The sequence below is a fragment of the Podarcis raffonei genome, chromosome 13, assembly GCF_027172205.1.
Source record: "Podarcis raffonei isolate rPodRaf1 chromosome 13, rPodRaf1.pri, whole genome shotgun sequence".
NCBI lineage: Eukaryota > Metazoa > Chordata > Lepidosauria > Squamata > Lacertidae > Podarcis > Podarcis raffonei.
Window position 1 is genome coordinate 25,009,350 of NC_070614.1, and position 27,738 is coordinate 25,037,087.

The following is a 27,738-nucleotide window of genomic DNA, read 5'->3' on the forward strand; positions in this document are numbered from 1 at the left end:
TGTGCTCTGCCTTTACTGTTGACATTCATATTTATACATCCAATTTTTTATTATTATCATTTCGCCATGTCTAAAACAATGAATATATAACAAAAAGAAACCCTAAAATTATTTAATTGCACCTAACATGCATATGATCTTGTACATTTGAGTTCCAATACGTAAGAAAAGTGCTCCTTTCATCACTGCATACGTCATCAACCTTCCCTCCCTGACCTAGACAAAACGAATTAAATTGATCATACACGCTATATCCCAGATACTCATTAGCCACTGTATCTCCCCCCCCCCCATTTATAACCAACAGGCATTCTGTCAGCATTCACCTTTAATCCTATTCCAAAATTGCATGGGAGCTGCTGATTTCACTTGACAAAAAAGTACAACTTGAGGGCCTAAGGAAAGGGTGCCTCTCCAAACCGTACCCACCTGTCATGTGGCATGAGGTGGGTGGATCGGCTACAAGACCAAGTTCCTCATGGGGAGCTTTCTCATAGCCATCCATTCCAAAAGCAAGGCTGAAATCCTCACCAATTGGTTGATGCCCAACCAAGTCAGTTGTGCAGCTGATCCCCACAGAAAGCATCTTCGCCAGTTCTATGCTCAGCATGTTACTGCTTTACAGAGCCTCTTGGACTGCAGTTCCCATGTGCCCGACAATCCACTGGCGGTTGGTGCTGTATAAAGGGCTTTTGACGGGTGGGTTACCCAGCTCACCTGTCAAAAGTGGGGGCAGATCTGCCTGGCCAGAAAGGTTCCTCACCCCTGGTCAAAGGGAAGATTATAATTAAGTCATTTTCTCTATATTAGGAATTAATTAGGGATTTATTAGATGCAGAACTTTTGGAGATTAATTACTTTATCTTTTGGCACGCCCGATAAATTTAGTTTGCATCTGCTCTAATTGCATTGCAGTGCCGAATATGTGTCATAGATTTTGAGATAGGGTCTTCATGGGGTGATGTGCCATCTAAATCAGGGGTGGCTAACTTGTTATTGCACTCCAGCTCCCATCATCCCTGATTGTTGGCCATGCCTGCTAGAGCTGATGAGACTTGGATCCCTCACCCCTGTTACAGCTACTTGTGATAGTGAATTACAAGAAGTTTACAGAGGCCCTCCCAGACCATGGCTGAGCCTTATGCTAGGACAATACTGTATACTTGGCCAAGACCATGTACTTTCATCACTGGTATTCAATTCCTAATTAACAGATTTGCAACCATCAGATTTCATGCTCTTCCAGAGCAAACTGCAAACACTTCCAGTTTATTGAGTGTTCAGCCTGATTTGCCTGCAGAGAGATTAGACAATGTGGGCTATTTAATGAGCATTCATTTGGATTTGTTTGTGGGGAGGTTAGAAGACATTGTGTCAAAGCAAGTGTTATTCCCCACACTCCCAGTGTGTTTTGCAATCACTTTGTTTGTGATTTTTGTGCTTTTATATTGTAAACTGCCTCGTGATCCCTGGATGAAGGGCAGCCTAGAAATTTAATGAATAATAATAGTAATAATTTGCACATTCCAAAACAATATGTGAACCGAAACACAGCCACCCTTTGAAATCTTTGCTTCACCCACAATTTGCAATGTGTTTCTCCTGCTGGATAATGTGTGCGAATTTGCATATGCTTGGATAAGGTGTGTGCAAAAAATATATACATTTGCGAAATAACGTACAAAAATGCATTGCATTAGGGCAAATTGGTTTTGCAAAAATGTGTGGAACTCAGAAGAATTGCATGTAAACATATGCAACCTTAGGAGAAATTCACGCTGATGCGCTGATGAATTTTCATGAGGGTTTTAACATCAAATAATTTGCAAACTGGTGTGGAACTGCGAAGAGCTGAACTTCAGAATGGAAATGGTCACCCTCCTCTGCACATGTTTCAGCTTGTCAGTATCTTTCTGAGGGCGTATACCAGGGAAGAAAGGCTGGGAAAGAAGATGAGAAGTTCAGTCATGGATCTATTGATGAGTTAGTGCACAGCAAGCCATTATTTCAAACCTCCCTGTCTCCTGGCATCAGCAACTTTTTATGGGATACAACTTGCCCTGTCTTATTTTCTGGTCCAAAACATTTTGGTACCTGAGACCAAAACAACAAACACCACCACCCAATGATAGGACCCTCTCCCTGATGATGGACTTGTGGTACAATCTAGAGGTTTGTGGACTGCCTCCCTATGTTCATGTCAATCTGTCTGCAGCCCGGCTCACCCAAATTATGCTGCCTGAGGCAGTCAGTCACCCTCACTTTCTTGGGCAGAGCCACACCACACATTTAAAGCATTCCCCCCCCCCAAAAAAAAAAATCCTGGGTATTGTACTTTTCCCTTCATAGAGCTACAGCTCTCAACAATTATCAAACTAGAGTTCCCCTGATTCTTTGGCGGAAGTCACGTGCTTTAAATGTGCATGTGATGTGCTTTGGATGTATGGTGTGAATCTGCCTATTTCGTGGTGTTTCTGTGCCCAGTGTATTTCTAATGGCCATGCATGATCTAAGGCTCCCACTTGCCTCCCCGCTCCCTCCACCAGCCTCTTGCTGCGTCTTTCAAGAGGCTTTAGGCTTCAAGAAAGCTGTGAGGTCCAGCTAATCGGCTCGCTCCTTTGTGACACTGATGTATGGGACATCATAAAGCAAACGAAGTACCCATCGGGGCTGGATTAATCTCCTGCCCCTTTTCAACAACAGGACCCATCTCTGTGCCAAATCATTCGACGTTACAAGGACATTTTTCTCTGTCTCAGGGAGACATTTCATTTTCAGAGAAGACAAAGTAACTCTCTAGGTAAGTTACAAGCCAGCCGTAGGCGTTGCGAGGTTTCTTGGTCTGGTTCCAGAGCCTAGGGTGAGTGGGTGGATTAATTAACTCTTTGTAAAGCTTTCCTGTTGAGACAAGCCTTTCGGGAAGTGGTGGCCAGAACAGGTGACTCCGTTCACCTCTCCTTGGCAGCAAAGAAATTAATGCCCTAATGCCTAATAACCTGTGGCCATCCCAATGGTGATGGACTCCAGCTCCCATCATCACTGACCATTGAGCCACACTGCCTGAGACTGAGGGAGGTTGGAATCCAGCTACATCTGGTGCACCACAAGTTCCTCACTTCTGCCCTAGGTTCTCCAACTTGGGGCGGGGGGTGTCTCTCAAGCCTCCTTTCTCCCTAATATTTACCGTATTTTCGCTCTATAAGACGCACCAGACCATAAGACCATAGTTTTTGGAGGAGGAAAACAAGAAAAAAAATCTGAATCCCAGAAGCCAGAACAGCGAGAGGGAGATGTTCTGGCTTTTGGGATAGCTGCGCAGCCTGCAAACGCTCCATAAAACGCACACACATTTCCCCTTACTTTTTAGGAGGGAAAAGGTGCGTCTTATAGAGCGAAAAATAGGTATTTATTCTTATTTATTTATTCCATTTATATCCCACCTTTTCTCCAGCGAGCTCAAGGTGAGGTACGTGGTTCTCCCCTCGTCATTTACTCCTCGCGACAACCCTGTGAGGCAGCTTAGGCTGAGAGGCTGTGACTGGGCCAAAGTCACCCAGTGAGCTTCATGGGCATGTCAGGATTTGAACCCTGGCCCCCCCCCACCTTTGTCTGACACTCTATAACCACCACACTAGCTCTTGGATGCTGGGAGCTGGCAGACAGACTCTTGAGGTGGAGAGGCTCGATTCCTGTCCTTTAGATCAGAATGGAGCGCCATGGTGGGGCACTTTTTTCAACCTGAGGGCCACATTCCCTTTGGGGAGCCAGGCACAAGCTAGCAGCATGTGGGGTCAGAGGCTAAAATGGGCAGGTTGCTTTTGTACCTTGGGCTTCTCCAGGTAGGGCCCAGAAAGACCTCGGAGAGCTGCTGCTAGCCTATGTATGTAGACCCCTGGTCATCAACTGATGGCCTAATCGAAGGTGGGTCACAACAGGAGCACTACCACCCTACAAGTATATGGTGAAAGATGAAGAAATGGGTCCCCGTATGCTGTTTGGGTTAAAAGTGAGCCCTGGATGTGAAAAGGTTGAATATACATGTAGACAATAATGAGCTAGGTAGGCCAATGGTCTGACTTGGTACGAGGCAACTTCCTGTGTTCCTATGATGCTCTTGGTATGTTTGAAAGGCCAAACAATCCCAACCTGGAATTTAAAAAGAAAGAAAATGACTTAGGCCTACAAATCTAAAGCTTACAGCTCCCCCTGGTGGTCCAGAACCATTTGTACAAACAGCTTTAGCTTTTTTCATAGAATTACAGAGTTGGTAGGTACCCCGAGGGTCATCTAGTCCAACCCCCTGCAAAGTAGGAATCTCTCACCCAACGTGGGGCTCAAACCCCCAACCCTGAGATTAAGAGTAATATGCTCTACCGATTGAGCTATCCACAGTTTTGGATTATGATGATTTGCTTCTTCTCCCCATATTATTTTTATACTTGTCAGCAGCTTCACAATGCTTTTGCCTGGGTTCTCGTTTTGGGGTGAGCCTCTTAGGTTGGAAAGGTGGGATCACTATGTGACCTGGAAGTGAGCAGAGTGAGATGGATGGTGGTGATGTGTGGGCTTCTTGCTCATACTGGGAACTCTGGAAGCAGAAGGAAGAGCTTCTTAGTCCATCTCCTTCAAAACAAAGGCTTAGAGAGCATCTAGGTATGTCACTTCACCAGGTAAGCAGATGGCACAGCAGGGGAAGAAGCAGGTATAACCACAATAACACCCTTTAGACTGTGATTCCTATCTGTGAGCATTGAGGTTGGTGGAAGGTGGAGTCCAGCAATATCTGGAGGGCACCATTTTAGCCCCTTTTGCCGTAGGTTGTAGTAAACAGAGCCTGCAGCTCATGGTCCAGATTTGGCCCTGCACAAGTCCCAGCTGGGCCTGCAAGACTCTTTTCCCCCAGACCATGCCCACCTGCCCCAGCCCTGACATGTGACGTCAGGTGTGGGGCAGGTAGAGATCAGGCTCAATGAACTCTATCGCAGAACCAGTTCCTGCAGAAAGCAGCTTTCGTGGGCATTTAATGTAGGTTACTCCCTAAAGGTAAGAGTCACACCCATTGCTTAATTGTTTGTTAAGGGTGCCAAGAGTCATTAGGAGCAGTGGCGGAGCAAACCTGGGGTGGCGTGTGGGGCCTCTGAGGAAGCTGCCTGCCTCCTCCCAGTCAGCTGCCCTACAGCTGAGGGGGAGGTGGCGGGCAGACTATTTGGGGCAGTGTGAAGCCTGCGGGTGCGCTGCAGGCCCCGCGGTGAGTGCATTTTGTCACCCCCCTCAGTGGTGACACCTGGGGAAGACCGCCCACAGTTCCCAGAATTCTTTGGGGGAAGCCGTGGTCTAGAGGTGCGTTAACTGTATGAGGGGGCTGTGCCCCTAGGTTCACATGGGAGAAGGCACCTGAAGTGTGCAGGGTGATTGTCTTTGTGGGTTCTGTGTTGGAGCCAGATGGGGATGGCCCTAGGTTGTGAGTTTCACCTATGCCTAGTCTGCTCCATACTGCAATGCTCAGCTTCCGTATCTCATCTCCTTGCTCTCTTGTTTTGCTGTCTGGCTAAGCTGATTTGTTTTCAGTTGCTTGGCAATCTTGCTATGAAATACCCAAGGCTGCCTGACACTGCAGATTCCTCTCCCAAACCTCCTTCATTGTTCCTATGAAAACCACAGATAATCAGAGGAAAGCCTTGCGTGATGTGAGGTTGAGAAAAGAGGACAACATCGTGTTCCAGGTTGACCTCATCATGGCCTAAATGTCGCATTCCCATCGTTCTTGACTGCAGCAGCAGCTAGAAGCCCCCAACTTACAAAGCATAAATTTTCTTAGTATGTGAGGCTTGTTCCACCCTCCTTCCATTCAGTCTTCTAAAGAGAATGACAGGAGCCTCATTTGATGAGGTTGTTGGCATTGGACATAACAATGATTTGTATCCCGTGGAAGTTTGAGATAATGAGGGAGATGAATATTCATGGAAATGAGAGGTCACACATATCCCACAACTGTCCCAATTTAAGCGGGACATCCTGGAATCACAGAAGCCAATTCCAGCTTCTGTTTGCATCCCAGAAGGTCCCGTTTTTTGGTCTGGCGCTAGTCAGCAGGGTCACACCAAAGAGCCAGACCGGAAGGTGCTCTGGCATGACCCCAAGTTTGGGGACAAAAATGTTGGAGAGTATGTAGTTCCATGCTTGCTTTCCTTCCCAATACAGGGCTACCAGAGACAGAGAGAGAAAGGTGTAGTGGTTAGAGTGTCAGACTAGAACCAGACCATGAAGCTCACAGGGCTACAAATCTCACTGTTCTTTTCAGCACATTTCTCCATCACTTTCCTAACTGCAAAAGTCCTCTTTTTTAAAAGAAAGAAAGATTTGTTGCAGTAGAGTGACAGAATCCTTTAACCCACTTTAAATGCACAAGCCAAAATTTCTGGTATGTGCTTGAATCCCTCCACACAAAACAGCGACACTCTGGAGACACCCAGAGTATTTACCACACGGAGAAGGCGATAATTTAAAATCAGAATAGAAGAAAGTGACCACTCAAGTTGGTACTGTTGCTGAGGCACCAAAAGTATGTGCCTCAGAGAGGTGTTAGAATCTTTATGTGTGTGGTAACACTGTGGGGTTATTACTACATTATTTTTGTTGTTGGGCAACCCCTGCCCGCCCCCAGCCCTGTGGTGCTTATGTTGACAAGGCACCTTTTGAACAACTAAAAGCCACCTGTCAGGCAGGCAGGGCCAGTGTGTTTGAGCACAGCTCCCTTAGCAACCAGCCTGCTTTGTTTCCTTGCTTGTTTTGGCTGCCACCAAGCAGTCGGGGCCTTGCAATGGATCGGAGGGGCCAAGGGACCGCCTCCCCACCAGTGCACCTCATTCAGCAACCAGTAAGTCATCATTGCGGGCTGGGGGAGTCGAGAGGGAGCCAGAGTTGCGCCCCTGAATGAGCAGCAGAGAGGAGAATCCCTTGGGACTCCAAAAGATCTGATTTATCCTCCCCACATCCCACAAAATAATCTCTAGGTTGCAGTAGGATGCTGGCTGCAGGGGCGGGGTGCAAAATTTAAAAATTCTGGAACAGACTATTTTATGCTGTGTCATCACTAAATCTGCAATAATCCCCACAGCTACAAATGGCGGTTGGAAGACTAACCAGAGAGGGTTGGGGAGCTGGTGCTGCAGTTGCCCTGTGCTAAGGAAATTAATGAAGCTTTTTTAAAAATAAAAAAAAAGTTAATTACCTTTGGAGGGGATTCTGCAGGATCATCTAGCAGTTAAACCCTCCTGCCGTCTTCTGTCTCAGAGATAAACCCCATGACCCAATTGGGAGGCAGTCCGCAAACTGCCTCATTGGATCCTGTCAATGAATTTCCCTCCTTCTGCCCTGGACTTCGCATGTGAGAACTGACCCCACACAGCAATTAGGGGTTGGGGGAAACAGTTCCACCACCACCACCCTTGCCTTGAAAATCCCCCAAGGAATAGGATTACACAGCCTCCTTAGGCAAAGGGGAGAGCCACACAGTATATTTTAAAGCTCATTCAACACACATTTAAAGCACATGACTTTGTCCAAAGAACCCTAGGAAGTGCAGTTTCACTCTAACAGAGCTGCAGTTCTTGACAAACTACAGTTCCTGTGATTTTTGGGGGGGTGATACATAAAAGTATGGCTTGAAGCCGCCCCAAATGTTGCAGAGCAGAGCCTATGCTTCATTCCATACGCTCTTCTGTTTGGATGGATGAGGAATCCAAGGGCAAACCAAGGCCAGAATCTTTGTAAAAGGTGTTCTTGCACAGAGTACAACTCTCGGAGTCACAACCTCCTACACTTAGTGCCAATAGATATATTGCCTCCCTAGACAGCTGCTTGGGTTGCTTGCACAGTCAGACCAGTATTTGGCAAAAGGGGGGCCTTCTCACACGCGAAGCTAAGGGGGGCAGGTGATGTAGGGGACACATGAAGTGTCTCCTGATGTGTGTGTGTGTGCGCACTTTTATAAATGTTGCTGCCATCGCCAAATGTTCCAAAAGGAATTCAGTTGGAAACAGGGCATGCTTAATCCACTCCCAAGGCTGATTTTCTAATCAAAAACCCACCTTGTTGTGCTTCCCCACCCAGAGGGGAAACAATGCTGGGTCCATGATTTTCCCACCCCATGCTAGGAGAAAATCAGCAGGAGGGGGGGGGATTATTAGGAAAGAAAAATAGGAAGCTTCCTTATATTGAGTCAAACGACTGGCCCATCAAACTCACTATTGTCTACACAGACTAGCAGCAACACCCCAGGATTTCAGGGTCTCTCCCAGACCTACCCGGAGATGTCAGGGATTGAACTTGGGACCTATAGCATGCAAATCATGTGCTCTGCCATTGAGTGAGCAGACAGTCCATGGGGAAAGGTTTAAGCACCCCATCGGCCCACTGCTGCCCTCATCAGATTTGGAGATCATCCTCCATTTGGTTGCAGAAAATTGTCTGTCTTGCTATCATACCCAGTTTGGCTCTTGCATCAGACTTCTCATTAAATAAATGTGTAACTTGATGGTAGAAAAGAAAAGAAAAGAAAAGAAAAGAAAAGAGGAAAACCTGGCCCAAGAGGGAGCGGTGAAATGACCTCCTAAGAAGAGACAGGATTTATTTGCGCAGACCGATTCTTTTCTCTGACATTAATTCTCAGATTCCGCAGCAGCCGGAGGTGACAATTCTCCAGCAATTGCCCTGGGCTACATCTGTTCCTCCGACATCCAGCAAGGCAGGGCACATCAGGGAAGGTAGGAAACCCAGCACAAGAAAGCCATGCCTGCCATTAGCAGGAGTGTTTAAAATTCTGCGCCGAAACCCACCCTCCCACCCCCCCAAGGATCCGGAAAGGCAGGGCTGAATGTAAATCATCTGCATCCCAAGACAGGCTTTATAGCAGATTGGAAGGCAAAAAATAAATGCACCAACCTCTCCACCTACCCACCCTTTCTAAATACTCAGACCCTTAAATGTGCAATTTAAATGTTGGCTGAATTTTCGTTCTGTGGGCAAAGATCTACAACTAAATTTGCAGAGAAGGTGGTGAGTAGAGTTGAAATACTATGTGGACACATCGGGGGGGGGGGGGCAACAGCCAGAGTGTATTCGGGGCCGCAGCATTGGTGGCCTGTGTTGAGGGAAGCCTGTTGCTGGTCCTGTAGCCCAGAAAGGAAACAAGTTTTACAAATCCACCAGCCAAAAGGAGCACAATATCAAGATGAAATATCACCCCACAGACTGCACCCACCTGCCTCAACTGGGTTTTCAAGGCCTTCTGAAAACCTGAAGTTTGATTATGACTTTACAGGGGTCACTTGTGAGTCCCAGAGTTGTGGCTTAGACTGCCATGTGCATAGATGTCTGTCATTGTGATATACCCAATCCTTGTTTGAGAAACTTAAAAGGAGTGATGTAAACTTCCCTTATTCTTTCAACTGCAGGGAAATTGTATTCCCATACAGTGCTACCTCAGGTTAAGTACTTAATTTGTTCCAGAGGTCCGTTCTTAACCTGAAACTGTTCTTAACCTGAAGCACCACTTTAGCTAATGGGGCTTCCCACTGCTGCCGCGCCGCCGGAGCACGATTTCTGTTCTCATCCTGAAGCAAAGTTCTTAACCCGAGGTACTATTTCTGGGTTAGCGGAGTCTGTAACCTGAAGCGTATGTAACCTGAAGCGTATGTAACCCAAGGTACCACTGTACAGTATATTAGCTCCTAACTTAGTTCACATAGTCTAAGCAGTGGTATCTTCTTAACTAAGCTACTTCTCTTGTTTGTAGAATTTCACTTGGTTAGCTCGCTGTCCAACACTTCACTGTACTGAAAGTGGAGAGATTGTTTCACTGCCCAGCTAATTTACAAGGCTTATATCTGCCATTTGTCTTTGCATAGTGCCATCTATGGCCCAGAACATTCATTTCACCCTTTCTTTCTGGCAGATTTAATGGATCTCATGATGATACAGAATGCCCAGATGCACCAAGTCGTAATGAACAACTTGGCCATGTCAGCAGTGGCGCACTTTGAAAACAGCCCAGCCCAGTCTCTGGCACAGGTAGGTAACTGAAAGGGAAATGCTCTGTTCCACAGATGGAGGAGAATTTTGGTTAGTCCACATTTTTAAGCAAAGGAACCTAATTTGCACTCCACCTAATTTGTACCAAACTAATCTGTAGGTTGGAATGTAATTTGGAATTTGCACCTCTCTGAATTTTGCAATTCAGCTCATAAACGAACCAAAATGTGTTTAACCTGTTTGTTTTAGGGTAAAATAAGTTTAGAACTGCATGCAACAAGCTAAAATATGCATTTAAGTACATATTTAAATATGAATTTTCATTTGGACTTTAAAAAATGCAGGCTAATGTGGAAATTACGAACAAACATGTGAGACACAGGGCATAAATAGGCTGATCTGTTCATATTTTAAGTGGGAAAAGAGGTTGACATTTTCTCCTTTCCTAAATAATCCTTCTGCCTTGCACCCCGGACACAGCCCTATCACAATCTAGCATGGGGTTGGAGGACTTAAGATCAAAGCTGGGATTGGGAGCAGAGGCCTAGCAGAGTGGAGGGTTAGCTTAACTTTTATTTTCTTTTGTCTGCTTCAACTCTGCCCCAACGACTCTTCTCCATAAGAGATAAAATATACCCGGTCGCCCTGGAGGAGGAAAGTGGGGTCGATGTATTCCAGTGGACATTTCTCAAGCCTTTCACCCTCTCTTTCCTGCAGGTATCCCACGTCCCTTGGCAGATAGAAGAAGAGGAAGAGGATGACCCAGCCCCCCTTGTGTTCCACCATCATTATGCCCCCTACCCAAGCATTATTCCATTCATGGGATGGCAGTCTCCATCTCAGGTTCAGCAACAACCTGCCATTCGCCATGTAGGCCCAGACCTTCAGGTGATGGGGAGGCAAGACAGGTCAGTGTAGCTGGAGATGGACTTATGAGGAAAGGATAGCACAATCAAATGTGGAGGGGCACAGAACTTCACGGAGATGTTCATATCTCCAACTCAACACTCCAAACGTTGCATTCAAAAATATAACACTAGCACAAGTAGTGAGATAAAAATAAACACTCGCCACAAGACTTCCGGGACAACGATGAACCTCACAGAGCTGTAATTCCCAGCACCAAACTACAGTTCCCAGGATTCTTTTTGTTGTTGGGGGGGAGTCATGTGTTTGCAGCCAATATCTCCCAACTTCTCATCAGACAGGGCAGAGCCAGCCCAAGGGATTTCGCAGCAAATAGTGCTTTGCCCCTGACCCCTCAAAGTCAAGGTGAACATAGTACCAAAGCCAGCCAGGTTATTCTGGCACGTCAGGCAGAAAATCCCGCTAGGAACCTCTCTCCCTACCTAGCAGTAAAATCACACAGACAATAAATTTAATAACTAACCATTTGCTGCCTTAAAACCAAGTGCCTGTGGTGGCCACCTAATGGTATGGCCAGGACCCTGCCCATCCAAGTTCTTCTGCCTGAATAAATGGCACAGATATGGATACAGGGCCTTCGTTCATGATCCATCCCCCTTCTTTCAGTCCCGGAGAAGGACAAGGAGGTCTGTAGAGCCCTGAAACCCCTGCACTGTGCAGGCCTTCTTCCTTCGGCTCCAGCATTTTCACCAGACAACTAGTAAGCATGTCCAAACTTAATTTTTGCTGCCATCATAATAAGGCCTAGAAAAGTGACTTGGGGGGGGGAGCAAGACATAAAAGATGATACTTTGGGGGTGCAGGCATCTGTAATTATTATTGTTGTTATTATTATTGTTATTATTACTGTTATTTATTAATTTATACCCTGCCCATCTGGCTGGGTTTCCCCAGCCACTCTGGGCGGCTCCCAATCAAATATTAAAAACACAGTACAGCTTTAAACATTAAAAACTTCCCTAAACAGGGCTACCTTCAGATGTCCTTTAATACTAGGATAGTTGTTTATTTCCTTGACATCTGGTGGGAGGGCGTTCCACAGGGCGAGTGCCACTACCGAAAGGCCCTCTGCCTGGTTAGCATTAGCTAAGCTGATTCTCCTACTTGCACTCCTGTGAGGAGTCCTGTGAGGCACACAGAATTTCCAGTGGAGATTTTTGCGCCCCAGTTTTTACTAACTCTCCCATCTTGACTTGTCCCAATAGGGAACCAGTCCCTCCACCCCCACCACCAAGCGCCACTGGAACTGTGATGGCCGATGTCCCACCAGCTTCAGGTAAGGGTGGGTGCTGCAGGCTTTGAAGCATCTGTTTCTGAAATCCCCAGGCAATGCTATTATTTTCCCAAGCCTTTCTGTGCAAGTGGGCTTTTGGTATCTCTTTGTCCCAGGCATCCTAATGCTGACACCATGGCACCTTTGCCACCTACTTAATGTCCTATGTCATTTTAGTCTACTGTGCTAATCCTTTCCCAGCCTGGTGCCGTCCATGTTTTGTTTTGTTTTGACTACAACTCCCATCAGTCCCAGTCATCATAGCCAACAGGATGATGGGAGTTGTAGTCTTAAAAGCCTGGAGGAAACCAGCTTGGGGACAGCTGCTCTACACAGACATATTCCCTCCAGCTCCACCTGTTCAATACTACTTCTACACATTCCCTGCTTCCCCCAGAGTCCTAGAGCAGCACTACAGGATTTAGAACACTGGAAATAAGTTGGATTTAGAACACTGGAAATAAGTTATTTTCATAATATTTGCTTCATCTACAGATATATAAAAGGAGAGTCTAGGTGGAGGCAAACAGGCACTTCCACAGCAGGCGGCCAATCCATCAGCCCTGCTTCTCCATTTGGCTTATTCACAGTGTTCTTTCTTCCTTTAAAAAACAGCAACAACCACCCTGCCCAAATTGTTTTCTAAATTGGCTCTAAATAGTTTCTCTTCCTCCTCCCACCAGTGGGAGGATGCCACCTTCCTAAACTCTGATGGGTGCTACAATCCAGGGCTGTAGAGAGATTCCCTGTCAGACATTCCTAGCCATTAAAGTCCATTTCAATTCTTTTGTTTCAGGACCCCGATTAAGATGGCTCAGCTCACAATGCTATTAAATATATCTAAGATAGACAGTGCTTGGGGGGGGATCTGGGGCTGCCTTTATGCACTGGCAAGGCTGACATAAGTGGTTCCTCCTTCCAGAATACTATGACTACACTGAGGCACGGAGGTGAGGTGAAAGTCTAACCTGCTTGAGCATTTACAGAACAAGACGCAGGCCTCAAACTCCGCCTGGCTGCCCCTTCAGCATCAGAGACTGAACAAACAGCACTGCTGTGACATGGATAACTTGGTGGCAAAGTCCTCCCCTTGTTCGATCGAGGCCTCTGAGTATGTGCATTTGGAATAAACTTCATCAATTTGTCTGAGTTGCATTTAATCATAAGAACGTACGAATAGCCTGCTGGGTCATGCCAAAGGCCCAGTTAGTCCTGGACTGTTCTCACAGCAGCCAACCAGAAGCTCTGTGGGAAACCCACAAGCAACAGCCCTCTGTAGATCAGTGCCAGTTATCTGAATAATGTATATAACCATCCTTCCTCAAAACTTAAGGCAGGGGTTGCGAACCTCGTGCCCTCAGATGTTGTTGGACTACAGCTCCCATCATCCCTGATCATTGGCCATGCTGGCTGGGGCTGATGGAAGATGGAGTCCATCACCAATGGGAGGGTGCCATGTTCCTACCAATGCCTTACATGGAGATGGGACAATCTGCCCAGTTCCCCTCACACAGCTACAATTCCCAGGGTTCCCTGGGAAGAGGGACTGACAGCTAAACCACTCTGGAAATTATAGCTCTGGGGGGGGGGATAGGGATCTCCTAACAATTCTCAGCACTCTTCAAAAAACTATTGTTTCCAGAATTATTATTGGGGGGGGGCATAACTGTTTAAAGTGGTAGCACTGATTTTGGCAGCAGCAAAAAAAAGAAAAGAAAAGATAATTAAGGAGGGGTGAAAATAAGGATCAGCTGAAGTGGGGGCTGTGTGTATGGTACATTTGTATCCAGCTTCTGTGTATTTCCTGTGTGTGTGTGTGTGGTGTGTAGGTGTCCTGTGTGTTATGTGTGCAAGTGAATGTGCATGCAGAATGTGGGATGGCCACATACCCTCTGCTCAAAAAAAAGTTTAGCCACTTCTGCTATAGTGAGTCCCAGCTCACCAACTGAGGACCAATGGACTACATCTTGTTAAAAATAAAAAAGACCTCCCTGGGTTTTAACCAATTTCTGAACATTCTGACCATTTTCAACGGACAAATCCCAGCGGACAAATCCCAGCGGAAATTCCAGACGTATGGCAGCCTACCCCTCTTGGCCTCATTTAGGGAATGTCCAGCACATGGAATAAACGTTTACAAACGTGTTCCTTTCCAGATGTTTTTGTTTAACACTGTTAGACTTTCCGGTCCTATTGGCTGCATTGTCATATGATTGTCCTCTACATTTACTGGCATCTATTTCAAGTTCACTGAAGTAGTTCAGTATCAGCTCAGTCGTGCTTTCACCGGTGTGATCTTTAAGTTCAAAAAAAACCTCCAAAAGCATTCAACTGGCAATCCATCACTAGAAGAAACTTTATCTAACAATGATAGCAAGTTGATCAACATGGGAAATATTAGATGTTGAATCAAGTGATAATCTAAAATAACCTGCCTGTTTGATGTTGCTCAGTATTGCTTCTCAAACTGTGTTAGCCATCAGCTGCATAACCTTTTCACATGTAGTTTTGGATAAGTGTGATGACTAACTAGAGTCTTTGCCGCCATACTGATTTATGTGAGCACACAGGAAGGGATCAGATTTGGCAATTAATTCAAGCAGTCTAACAAATTTGCCATTGTTTTGTGAACCAAATGTTTCATCATCTCCCCTAAATGCCAAGCCATGTTCTGTCAAAAGGGAAATCACTGAAACAACTTGCTGAAGTACATGCCTCCAGTAATCCTGCTCTGCTTTTATTTGCTTTTCGAGTTACTATGTGAGCGTTTGACCATGCTTTCTCATTAAGTGTGTTAGCAAAGAGTTCATATGATTTTTAAAATTTCCATGGGGTTGAACAAGATAAGTATGATGCCAGGCATCAAATCTAATACAAGCTAAAGCTGTCATTGGGGTAAGTTTGGTTTGCATACAGAACAGTAGACTTTTCCTTTCGAGGGAGAATGAATTATTTGAGCAGAAATGGGCTTAGTTTTTGTGTGTTCACTTTGAAGGGTAAAAGGTCCGTCCAAGTGCTGACATTCCGATGGGCCTTCCTCAATCCAGAATGATATTTCTTCATTATGGCCCATAAGCCTATGTCATTATTGTATCTGTAATGACTAGTAGCAGGAACAGCTGGTATTTTTGTGTGTGCAATGCTATGATTTTTGCTGACATCATTTGATTTGTTTTCCAATTCTTTAAGATGCTAATGAGTTTGAACTGCTGCTTTTGGTGCAGCTACCTTGTGGTATGTTCCTTCAGCGCTTTGTGGTAATTCCTTGGCTGTAGGTCTTAACACTTCATTGTCACTTTCTCCAGAAGTTTCTGTACTTGTAGCGGTAGTTACTGACAACAGTTCTCTCTGAAGTTCTTGGGTGGCTGCGTTCTGTATATAATCTGGTTGTTCTTCAGTTAGCTCAGACTGCTCAGCGTGATCGTCTTGATTTCCTTCTGTTTGCAAACACAAATGTTCTGTATCTGAGGGACTGGGTAGGGCTGTTTCTGCTTGTTGTACGAAGCCATATGCCATCGGAGCCAGAGGGAGGGCTCCAGAGGGATTCCGGAGAGCGTCCCGGGAGGGAGAGAAGCAGCCCATCTTCTGGGGAAGGAAATCAGCGTAGCACCAGTGGAGAAGGGGGGCAGATGGGGGAATCGGCGAGGTGGCTCCATGACTCCTCGACGGAGACCAGCGGGGAGAGCACGGGTCCTCCGCTGCCCACACCCTCCCTGCGCAGAAGGCTTCCGCGCAGGGAGAGTAGGCGGAGACTAGGCGTCAAAGAGCTTCTTTGCTGGAAGAAGTTCAAGAAACGCCCACTGACGGATTCTGCCAGCGATTGAGACAGCCACGGGTGAGTGGCTGTCCGGACAGAAAGAGTTCACCCAGGTAACCCAGCCAGGTGTGGCGCCGATTTACGCACGAGCAACCCCTTGAACCATTACACATATGACATGATTAGCTTTAAATGTTTGAGTATTTCCTTCTGTTCTTCTTCTTGTTTTCTTTTACTAGCACCACTCTCATATTGCTTACTCATTATTATTTTCACAAAAAGTGAAAGTTAAATATTACTGTGATTCACAAGGATATGTCAATCAGTCCTCAGTTGCTCTCAGAATGCGTGCTATAATGATAGACAGTGAACTGAACCCTTGTATTGCTTCATAGCTGACTTTATCATTTGACTCTGAGCAGCTTTAAAGCCTCCACAAACTTTTCTAAGCAGGAAGTACGCACCTGTGTAAGTGCTGTACAGTCACAGACTCATACATGTTGAACGTTACTAAGGACCTGGGCCCAGATAGCAAAATCTGCCTGTTTTAAAAATATTTTTTTGGCAAGAGTCCAAGTCCCCCTAGATTATGAGGCCTTGGGCCACAGCCCACACAGCCTGTGTGTAAATCTGGCACAGGTTGAGACTCTCCATTGAGCCATAACAGCCCATCCTTGAATTCAACCCACCAGCTCTTGTTCCCTGAGCCCCCTCTTCCTCCAGCACCGGTTGTAAAGAGTGCTGTCAACTCAAAATCAACATGCAACTCTCTAGTGCATGGGTAGGCAAAGTAAGGCCCAGGGGCCAAATCCAGCCCAGTCGCCTTCTCAATGCAGCCCACACACGGTCCGGGAATCAGCGTGTTTTTACATGAGTAGAATGTGCACTTTTATTTAAAATGCATCTCTGGGTTATTTGGGGCATAGGAATTCGTTCTTTTTCTCTCTCTTCAAAATATAGTCCGGCCCCCCACAAGGTCTTGTGAGGGACAGTGGACTGGCCCCCTGCTGAAAAAGTTTGCTGACCCCTGCTGTAGTGAATTGTGTTGTTGTTGTTGTTGTTGTTGCTGCTGCTGCTGCTGCTGCTGCTGAATCATATAATTCTTCCAAGAAGCTCAAGGTAGCGTGTGTGGGTTGTCCTCCCCATTTTATCTTCATAACTAGCCTATGAGGTGGGCTGGACTCAGAGATTCAGCGATGTGGTGATCAGTATTGAAGCTCAGGAGCTCCACATGACCCAGTGCCCATCTCCACCCCAAATATGCAGGCAGCTGTAGTGATCTTTTAATATATTTATTTTAGTTCCGTTTATTTCAGTTTGACAATGTATACATTGCTTAACTATAATTGTCTCTAAGCGTTTGGTTTTTTTAAGGAAGGGTGCACACCACACATTTAAAGCACATTTACACCTACCACCACAAATCCAGGGAGCTGTAGTTTATTCATTACGAAGCTACAATTCCCCTTACAAACTACAGTCCCCAGGATTCTATGCAGCAACTCACCTGCTTTATATGTATGACAGGTATGCAGCCTTAGTTAAAACTAAAAAAATCAGAATAAAAACTGCTGGGTTTTTTTTAAAAAAAACATATTTTTATAATTTTCAATTTTATACATTTCAATAATTTTTTACAATCATTTTAACATTTCGAAACCCGACTTCCTTCCCCCCTCTTTCTGCGGTTCCTTAAATTTATTTTTTATATTTTCCGCATATTCCAAATTAACTTAATCATTTATTCATCTACTTTAAGTGTATACTCTTATAAAACTGCAGGTTATTACAATAATCCTGCCAATGTTCTTATCTGTTTACAGTTTATTTGTAAATATTCAATAAATCATTTCCATTCTTTTATAAAAAGTTTGTTATCTTGATTTCTTACTTTTCCGGTAAGTTTCACCATTTCTGCGTATTCCATAAGTTTTTGTATCCATTCTTCTTTCGTCGGGACTTTTTCTTCTTTCCATTTTTGGGCAAGTAACATTCTTACCACATGCAGGAATAAATTTCTATACAGTTTGGGTAGTTCTATCCCTATAATTCCAAAAAGGAAAGTTTCTGGTCTTTTTACAAACGTCGTTTTAAACATCTTTTTCAATTCATTATATATCATTTCCCAGTAAGCTTTAACCTTACTACAACATAAAAAGAGTCTATTTTCTCTTTCCATTTCCAACAATTATTTGATTTTGATTTATACATTTTTGCCAATTTACGTGGTGCTAGATACCATTAATATAACATTTTCATTTAATTTTCTCTTAAACCATAGCATGCTGTAAATTTTATATCCGTATTCCACAATCGTTCCCATGCTTCCAGATCTATATTATAACCAATATCTATTCCCCAATGTATCATTGAGGGTTTTACTTGTTCAACCTTTGTCTCCCATTCCAATAGTATCTTATACATTTTAGACAGCACTTTTACATTACATTCCAACAGATCTCTCTCGTTTTGATGTTTGTTCACCCAACCCTTGTATCCTATCTTTCTTAAATACTTTGTTCAAATGATGCTATTATATCCATGTTGTTAATTTTCCTGATCCTTAAAGACTCAGTAGGTGTTTTTCTCCCCAGATATCAATTAGACTTAAATTGTCTGTCATCTTAAAAAAAAAAAGCCTTGGGTAGCTTCCCTTCTTTTGTATCGCTTTTTCTTATAGTCCTATACCATTCCAGGGAAGCTACACCATTCACATCTCCCATCAAAATTACCTTTTCATTCATATATTCAAATGGAATTTCTTCAAGTCTCATAAAAGTCAGTTTTTTCCTCATTTGGTGCATATACACCTATTAGCAATAGTATTTCTCCTTGTGATGTTATCTGTATCATCAATATTCTTCCTTGCTCATCTTTAATTAATTACTTTGGATCTAATTCAGGTTTTATATACATTATCTTTTTAAATATATAATTATATTTTATTAATTTTCCATCAAAAGAAAATACAAGTCACACCACATTACAACTTCTATAAATTTTTCCATTTTTAGACTTCCTTCAGCCTCTCTGCCAATCATATCTTCTTTAATTACACATTTCCAAGTTTTGCTATTGCCTTTATGCCTACCCCCCACTTCTATTTTCCTTTTTTACAATATTTCTTATTTTATTACAGAGCTTCTTTAAATGCCACTAACGTTATTTCGTTATCACTTATACATTCCCAATACACAACTAACTTTCCCCAGTCCTCAGTGAACTTTTGATCTCGTAGGTATCTGATCTTCCCGGTCAGTTTATCAAGTTCTGCATAGTCCATCAACTTCATTCTCCACTCCTCCAATGTTGGTATTTGTTCTTGTTTCTATTTCTGGGCCAGTAATATTCTTGCTGCTGTTACTGCATATTGAAAAAGTTTATGATCCTTTCTATTTATTTCATTTCCAACGATTCCTAAGAGAAAGGCCTCTGGTTTCTTAGCAAATGTATATTTCAACATTTTTTTCAGTTCATTAAATATCAACTCCCAGAAGCTTTTCACTTTCTTACATTCCCACCACATATGATAAAATGTACCATCCTTTTCTTTACATTTCCAACACTTCTTACATGTTTTATACATTTTTGTTAGTTTTACTGGTGTAATATACCATCTATATATCATTTTCATATCATTTTCCTTTAATGCAGTACATGCAGTAAATTTAATACTTTCATTCCATAGTCTTATCCAATCATTAAATTGTATATTATGACCAATATCTCTGGCCCATTGTATCATAACTGATTTGACTTCTTCATCCTTTGTATGCCATTCCAACAATATCTTATACATTTTAGATAGAATTTTATATTCATTATTTATTATTTCTGATTGAAATTTAGAATCTTTCTCTACATATCCATATTCTTTGAGATCTTTTTTAAACATTTCATTTATTTGAAAGTAATGCAACCAGTGCCAGGGATGCGGGTGGCGCTGTGGGTAAAAGCCTCAGCGCCTAGGGCTTGCCGATCGAAAGGTCGGTGGTTCGAATCCCCGCAGCGGCGTGCGTTCCCATTGTTCGGTCCCAGCGCCTGCCAACCTAGCAGTTCGAAAGCACTCCCGGGTGCAAGTAGATAAATAGGGACCACTTACTAGTGGGAAGGTAAACGGCGTTTCCGTGTGCGGCTCTGGCTCGCCAGAGCAGCGATGTCACACTGGCCACGTGACCCGGAAGTGTCTCCGGACAGCGCTGGCCCCCGGCCTCTTGAGTGAGATGGGCGCACAACCCTAGAGTCTGTCAAGACTGGCCCGTACGGGCAGGGGTACCTTTACCTTTACCTTAATGCAACCAGTCATATACCAACTCTTTTACTTCTTCATAGGGTTTCATTTTCCATTTTCCCCCTTCTTTAACAATCAAATTTCCATATGTAATCCAATTCTTTCTCATATTAATTTTTTTAACACTCATAACCTCTAATGGAGACAACCAGTGTGGAGTTTTTGGTTCAAGTAGGTTTTTATACCTATCCCATATTTCTATCAACGATCTTCAGAAAATGTGGTTCTCAAAACCTTTATGGATTTTCTTCTTTTCAGCCCATAAATACGCGTGCCACCCAAATCTGTTATCAAATCCTTCTATGTCTAGCAACTCTGTGTTTTCTAATTTTATCCATTCCTTTAACCAACAGAGACATGAAGCTTCATAGTACAGTTTCAAGTCTGGCAGGGCGAAGCCTCCTCTTTCTTTAGCATCAGTTAGTAACTTAAACTGAATTCTTGGCTTCTTACCCTGCCAGATATACCTTGAAATCACTCTTTGCCATTCTTTAAAGGTCCCAGTCCCCTTGATTATTGGAATCGTTTGAAATAGAAATAACAACTTTGGCAGCACACTCATATTTATCATTGAAATCCTCCCCCAAAACGATAATTTCATTCGTCCCCACACTTCCAGATCTTTATCCCATTCCACACCGGTATATAATTATTCTGATATAAATCTATATTCTTGGGGGTTATCCAGATACCCAAATATTTCACTTTTTTCACCACCTCTATACCTACTTGTTGTTGCATTATTTCTATCTTGTCTGGATCCATGTTCTTAGCAATTATTTTGGTCTTTTTCTTATTCAATATAAATCCTGCCACTTGACCAAATCTTTCCACCTCAATAAGTATATTCTTAATACTTTCCGAAGGCTCTTCCACTGTTATGACCAGGTCATCGGCAAAGGCTTTAACCTTATATTCATTCCAGCCTACTGCAACCCCTTTTATTGCCTCATTTTCCCTTATGGATTTTAGAAAGACCTCCAGCACCATGATGAATAACAGTGGCGAGAGTGGGCATCCCTGTCGTGTACCCTTAGTTATCCCTATTTCATCCGTAATCATATTGTTTACAATTAATTTAGCTTTCTGTTCGGTATATATTGCCTTTATTCCATTGAGAAATTCCTTCCCCACCTCCATATATTCTAAATTTTTTAACTTAAAATCCCAAGATATATTATCAAAGGCTTTTTCTGCGTCCACAAATATTAACATAGCTTGTTTCTCATTTCTGGCAGTCAGATATTCCAAAATATTGATTATATTCCTTACATTATCTTTCATCTGTCTGCCAGGTAGGAAACCCGCTTGATCCTTATGAATAATTTCTTGTAGTATTTTTTAAATCCTTTTTGCTAAAATACTTGCAAAAATTTTGTAATCTGTATTGAGTAATGAAATAGGCCTATAATTTTTAACTTGTGTTAAATCCGAATCTTTTTTTGGGATAAATGTAATAAATGCTTCTTTCCATGTTTCTGGAATTTCTCTTTCCTTGAGAATATTATCCATAACTTCTTTCAAGGGTATTGACAGGATGTGTTTCATTTCTTTATAGTTGTTGTTGTTTAGTCATTTAGTCGTGTCCGACTCTTCGTGACCCCATGGACCAGAGCATGCCAGGCACTCCTGTCTTCCACTGCCTCCCGCAGTTTGGTCAGACTCATGTTTGTAGCTTCGAAGACACTATCCAACCATCTCGTCCTCTGTTGTCCCCTTCTCCTTGTGCCCTCCATCTTTCCCAACATCAGGGTCTTTTCCAGGGAGTCTTCTCTTCTCATGAGGTGGCCAAAGTATTGGAGCCTCAGCTTCACGATCTGTCCTTCCAGTGAGCACTCAGGGCTGATTTCCTTCAGAATGGATAGGTTTGATCTTCTTGCAGTCCATGGGACTCTCAAGAGTCTCCTCCAGCACCATAATTCAAAAGCATCAATTCTTCGGCGATCAGCCTTCTTTATGGTCCAGCTCTCACTTCCATACATCACTACTGGGAAAACCATAGCTTTAACTATATGGACCTTTGTTGGCAAGGTGATGTCTCTACTTTTTAAGATGCTGTCTAGGTTGGTCATTGCTTTCCTCCCAAGAAGCAGGCGTCTCTTAATTTCTTTATAGTAATTTCTTTATAGTAATTTCTTTATAGTAACTTGCTGTAAATCCATCTGGTCCCAGAGCTTTCCCTTTTTAAAGTTCTTTTATAGTCTCTTTTATTTCATCAATTTCTATTGGGGTATTCAGCCTATCTTTTTTTCCTGTCGGGATCTTCTGCACCTTTTCCCCCTTTAAATATCTTTCTATCTTCCTCAAATTGTTCTTCTCTGTTCTTTTATATAAATGTCTATAAAAATCCAAGAATCCTTTTTTAATACCTTTTGGACTGTCTATTTCTTCACCCTCCACAATGATTTTGTTGATTGCATTCTGTTCTTTTCTTTTTTTGATTTGCCATGCCAGCCATTTACCTGATTTGTTAGCCGATTCGAAGTTCCTTTGTCTCATTCTTTTTATGTTCCATTCTACTTCTTTGTTGATTATCATCGCAAATTGAGTTTGCAGAGTCTTTATAGTCTGTTTTACTTTCTCATTATTCGGTTTTTTAACTAGTTTTTGTTCATTATCCATTATTTGTCTTAAGATTTCCTTCTTTCCTTTTTCTCTGCTTTTATTTTTGATTGAATTCTGCTGGATGAAAAATCCTCTCATAACTGCCTTGCTGGCATCCCATACTGTATTGATTTACGTACCTTTGTTAGAGTTGTTTATAAGATAGTCCATCAGAGTCTTTTGGGCTTTCTCAACAATTTTTTGGTCATCTAGGAGATAATCATTCATTCTCCATCTAAACGTTCTCTCTTCATATCCTTGTAATTCAAATTTTATTGGGCTATGGTCTGAAATTACTCTCGGTTGAATTTCTATTTGCCTGATTCTTGGAGTTAATTCATTTGAGACCCATATTTGATCAATTCTCGACATTGACTGATTTGGGTCTGAATAGAATGTAAATTGTTTTTCCAGTGGGTGTCTCAATCTCCAAATATCAATTAAATTGCAGTTTTTTGTCATCGAAAAAAATGTCTTTGGTAATTTCCCTTCTTTGCTAAGCCCTGCTGCTCTTAGTCTATCCATTTCCAATGACACCACACCGTTCATGTCCCCCATTATTGTAATCTTTTGGTCTATATATTCGAACAGCTTTTCTTCCAAATTTTTGAAAAAATCAGTTTTGTTTCCATTTGGTGCATAGATCCCAACAATTATTATTTTTACCCCTTGCCATTTGATCTGGACTGCGATGATTCTTCTTTCTTCATCTTTAAAAATTTGTTGAGCTTCGATTTTGTTCCTCACATATAATACAACCCCTCTCTTCTTATTTTTGTCGGAAGATATGAATTCGTTTCCCAATCTTTTGTTAATCAAAACTTTTCTATGTTTTCTTGCCACATGAGTTTCTTGTAGGAAAATTATACCCAAATTTTTCCTTTTTGAACATTGCTCAATTTTATTCCTTTTTTTCCTGTCATTCATTCCATTAATGTTCCAATTCCAAATTTTTAATGCCATTATAACCTCTTAATTAAATAAAGGCTTTTGTTATTATTTATAATCCTTCTGCTTTCCCTTCTTCTTGTTCCTCTTCCTCTTCTTCTGTCACTTTTCCATTCTCTTCTTCATCATCATCCTTTGGACCCGCTCCTCCTGCTCCTGCTCCTCCTACTGCTCCTTTTTCTTCATCTTCTTCTGCTCTTAATTCTTTATATTTTCTCAGGAACTTGCTTGTCTCTTCTGGACTTGTCAGCCTATGTTTCTTACTTTTGTAAAAAAAAAAAGAAATTCCTTCAGGAAATTCCCATCTGAATTCAATGTTATTTCTCTTGAGAATTTGAACAAATGCTTTGTATGGGTCTCTTCGTTTCAATAGTCTTATTGGAATGTCTTTGAAGATGATAATATAGCTTCCATCGATGTTTAATCCTTTTTCTCTATTCTTTTGTAATATCAAATTTCTCATATCTCTATCTTTAAATGTTATTAAACAGTCTCCTGGAAATTTCCGTGTTTTAGCTGATCTTACTCTCATTCTGAATGCACTTTGAACTGTTTTTGCAACCTCTTATGGTTCTGTCTCTAACCATTGGGCCAACTCTTTTATCAGTTTCTCCTTGATGTTCTCTCCCTGTGTCTCCGGTATGGCTCTCAGCCTCAGATTGCCTTCTCTCTGTCTCAGTTCATTCATTGCGATCGCATCCAAGACTTCCTCCTGGGTTTTATTCATCTCTGACATACCTGTTTTCATTTTCTCTTCCTCTCTTTTCATCTCCTTCATTTCTATTTTCGTTCTCTTCCACCCTTCCTCTAATTTTTGTGTTCTTTTAGATACATCTTTTATTTGACCTCTAAGTTCATTAACTGTTTCATCTATTTTTTTATCCATTTTACCAATTCTGTTATCCACATGTTCTAATTTAGTTTCTAAATTCTTTTCAGTTTGTTTAATTTCTGCAAACATTCTCAAAATTTCCGCTTTAAATTCTGACTCCTGTTTCGACCCTTTCCTATCCGCTGGTGTTCCTTCACTCGCTTTTTTCATTTTTTTCAATAATGTCCAAACAATAAATTTCAAATTATAACAATCAAGCTTTTGATAATATCAAATCACAACAATTAACAAAAGTGTATCAGCTCCCTCCAAGGGTCGGAGAGGGTAAAGTCTGCAGATCCAGCCAAAGGAAGGTAGAAGTTATTAAACAGTTCCTAATTTAAAATTTTTTTAATTCCACTAAAAGATGATAATGAAGAGAGGATGGTATGGCCCGTATAGCTTCTTGCCACCAATTAGGCTAATCCTTAATAGTATCTTCTGCCACCAATTAGGCTATTTCCAATTAGCTGGGGATAGCAAAAAACCAAAGTCCAAAATAATCCAGAACAGATAAGTCACAGTAAATAAGGAGGATTATAACCAATTATGAAGATTATAATCCATTTATGGAAATTATGATCCACTGTGTCCAATTATGATAATTGTATTTGAGTTATATCTCACGAAGACTTCCCACCAAAATTAATCCAAAAATGTAAAATTAGTCCAAAAATTATTCCAAAAATGTAAAGTAAGACTTCCCAAGCCGGAGATAGGAGCAGGTCAAACATAAAAATTAAGGTGAAGAGATATTAATCCATTACTATATTGACCATTCATAAATTTCTTGCAAAAGTAGATCCAAAGTTATAAAAGGAATAAGAAAAATAAAAGATAAAAAATGAGAGAAAATTCCAAGTCCGAATAAGAATGATTTTGAATCTGAATAAAATACTTTAAATAGTTTCTAAGTTTGGGGAAAATATAATCCATAAATAAATTCCATAAGTCCAGCGTTTCAATTTAAATGTACTGTATCTAACCAATTAAATTCGTTATATCCAATCAGTCCGTGAATTTGCAATAAAGAAAAAGAAAGAAAGAAAGAAAAAAGCCACCCACACTTAAAAGCAATACCAGCCACTGTGAAATCGGCCGCCAGTAAAGCAGCCTAAAAACAAAAGAGAAAAAGCCAGAACAGAAAAACAAGTTGTAATTCCCTGTTTAACCACAGGGTTCCAAGTCCCAAATATTCTATTTGTAATATAAAAAGTTTTTGGTAACTTTATAGCTTAATTTTCCCCCTGTTCCAAATAATAGTGATATTAAAAATTGTCTATTTGCGATCCTTCCAAGAAAAAACAAACAAACAGAAAAGAGTCCAGCCGAAATAGCATTCAAATATTGCCTTCTTTTCTTTTACTTCCCAACAAGAAGCACTGCTCTAAAAATAGTAACAATGGAGTCTGAAGCTCCATTGCGCAGATATTCCAAAAATGAAACCTGAATTATTCACAGACTCCTTCTAGTTCAATACTTTATATCTTCGAGGACTTTCAAAGTTTCAGCCCTTTCCCCCCTTTTTAACTTTATTTTCCACTGCTACTTCTCAAAGAGTTACTTTTAAAAGTTTCAGAAGGAGGAAAGAGATCAAAGCCGCTAGCGGCAACTCACTTCCCGTTTCCAGCTCTGCTTGCAGTCCTGCGTCTGGGCTGATTTCAGAAGACGGCTGACCTCCGTAGTTATAATTTTTTAATCCTAATCCTTCCTTAAGCCAAATTGATCCTTTTTTTGTTCAAATTAGGTCCGAATTTCTTATGTTTTGAGAATTGAGCACTTTCCCTGCAAGCTCGGAGCTTCACTTTCCAAAGGCAGCAATGGCTTCCCCTCAGCCCGCTTCCCTGCCCGCCGTTCTCTTCGCTCCAAACAGGAGTTACCTGACGGCCAGACGGTCAGCGTTTCGGCATCAGCGGGAACCAGAACTCCTGGACATCCACCAGAGAGTGTTTTCGGGGGCTACTGCGCCCTGTAGCACCCCCCTTTCCTTCAGAAAGCCCGGGATTCTCCAAGCGGAAAAATCGCCGCTTGCGCTGGGATCGGGCTCAACCAGAAGTCTCCGGTTTTATATACATTATCACGCCTCTCTTATTTTTTACGTCAGAGGCCACAAAGTCCCTTCCCAATCTTTTATTGATCAAAATTCTTCTAAGTTTCTTTCTGATGTGTGTTTCCTGAAATCAAATCACGTCCAAATTTAACCTTTTTTATCTTTATACGTCAGAGTCTAGGACTTGCTGATCAGAAGGTCGGCGGTTCAAATCCTCGCGACGGGGATGAGCTCCCGTTGTTCAGTCCCTGCTCCTGCCAACCTAGCAGTTTGAAAGCATGTCAAAGTGCAAGTAGATAAATAGGTACTGCTCCAGGGAAGGTAAACGGTGTTTCCGTGTTCTGCTCTGGTTTGCCAGAAGCGGCTTAGTCATGCTGGCCACATGACCTGGAAGCTGTACGCCGGCTCCCTTGGCCAATAAAGCGAGAGGAGCGCCGCAACCCCAGAGTCGGCCACGACTGGACCTAATGGGCAGGGGTCCCTTTACCTTTTATCTTTATACGTATGGCCTGTATAGTTTTTCCATCGCGAAGCTACAATTCCCTTAACAAACTACAGTCCCCACGATTCTCTGCAGCAGCTCACCTGCTTTATAGGTATGGCATGTATGCAGCCTTAGTTAAAACTAAACAATTGGAATAAAAACTGCTGAAAGTTGTTTTTTTAAAAAACAAAACAAAAACTTCAGTCGGTGCCAGAGGTCTAGCAGGGAGGATGCGCAGAAAGAAGACAACACAGCTTCTCATTTCACTCCACCCCACCGCAGTGCAGAGAGAAAGACTGAATCTTTCACTCACCTGGCGAGCGGAGGATTAAGTACTGCTAGATCCTGCGGTGTAAGTACATACCTTACAGATACTGCCCGCCTTGTCGTCTCCCCTCCTGCCCAAACACTCCACTTTTGGCCAGCCCTGGATCAGTTCAGGTGGGGTGATCTGGGCTGCCTCAATCCAATCTGGCCAAAGCTTGATCCACCCTGATCGAC

General features: G+C 42.5%; 1 protein-coding gene across 3 annotated transcripts; it reads left to right on the plus strand.

Annotated features, from left to right (window-relative positions):
• Nucleotides 1-2,140: 2,140 nt before the first annotated feature.
• Nucleotides 2,141-27,716, plus strand: PRR29 (proline rich 29). Of its 3 annotated transcripts, none has more exons than XM_053362126.1 (6): nt 2,141-2,800; nt 8,672-8,765; nt 9,956-10,071; nt 10,750-10,940; nt 12,165-12,235; nt 27,442-27,716. In XM_053362126.1, exons 3-6 carry the CDS (start codon nt 9,961-9,963, stop codon nt 27,567-27,569), a joined length of 501 nt encoding a protein of 166 aa, XP_053218101.1. In that variant the 5' UTR covers nt 2,141-2,800; nt 8,672-8,765; nt 9,956-9,960; the 3' UTR covers nt 27,570-27,716. The 3 variants fall into 3 exon arrangements, with proteins under 3 accessions (XP_053218101.1, XP_053218099.1, XP_053218100.1); XM_053362124.1 differs by lacking the exon at nt 2,141-2,800 and adding an exon at nt 5,800-6,877; XM_053362125.1 differs by lacking the exons at nt 2,141-2,800; nt 27,442-27,716 and adding exons at nt 5,800-6,877; nt 13,155-13,875.
• The last annotated feature ends 22 nt before the right edge of the window (nt 27,717-27,738 follow it).

Bases quoted from the DNA above. Each gene is read 5' to 3' on its own strand.
- PRR29 (XM_053362124.1), top strand. From the start codon at position 6,821: ATGGATCGGAGGGGCCAAGGGACCGCCTCCCCACCAGTGCACCTCATT. The intron at 8,766-9,955 runs GTAGGAAACCCA...TCTTTCTGGCAG, and splicing joins GGCAGGGCACATCAGGGAAG to ATTTAATGGATCTCATGATG. The intron at 12,236-27,441 runs GTAAGGGTGGGT...CAAAAACTTCAG, and splicing joins CGATGTCCCACCAGCTTCAG to TCGGTGCCAGAGGTCTAGCA.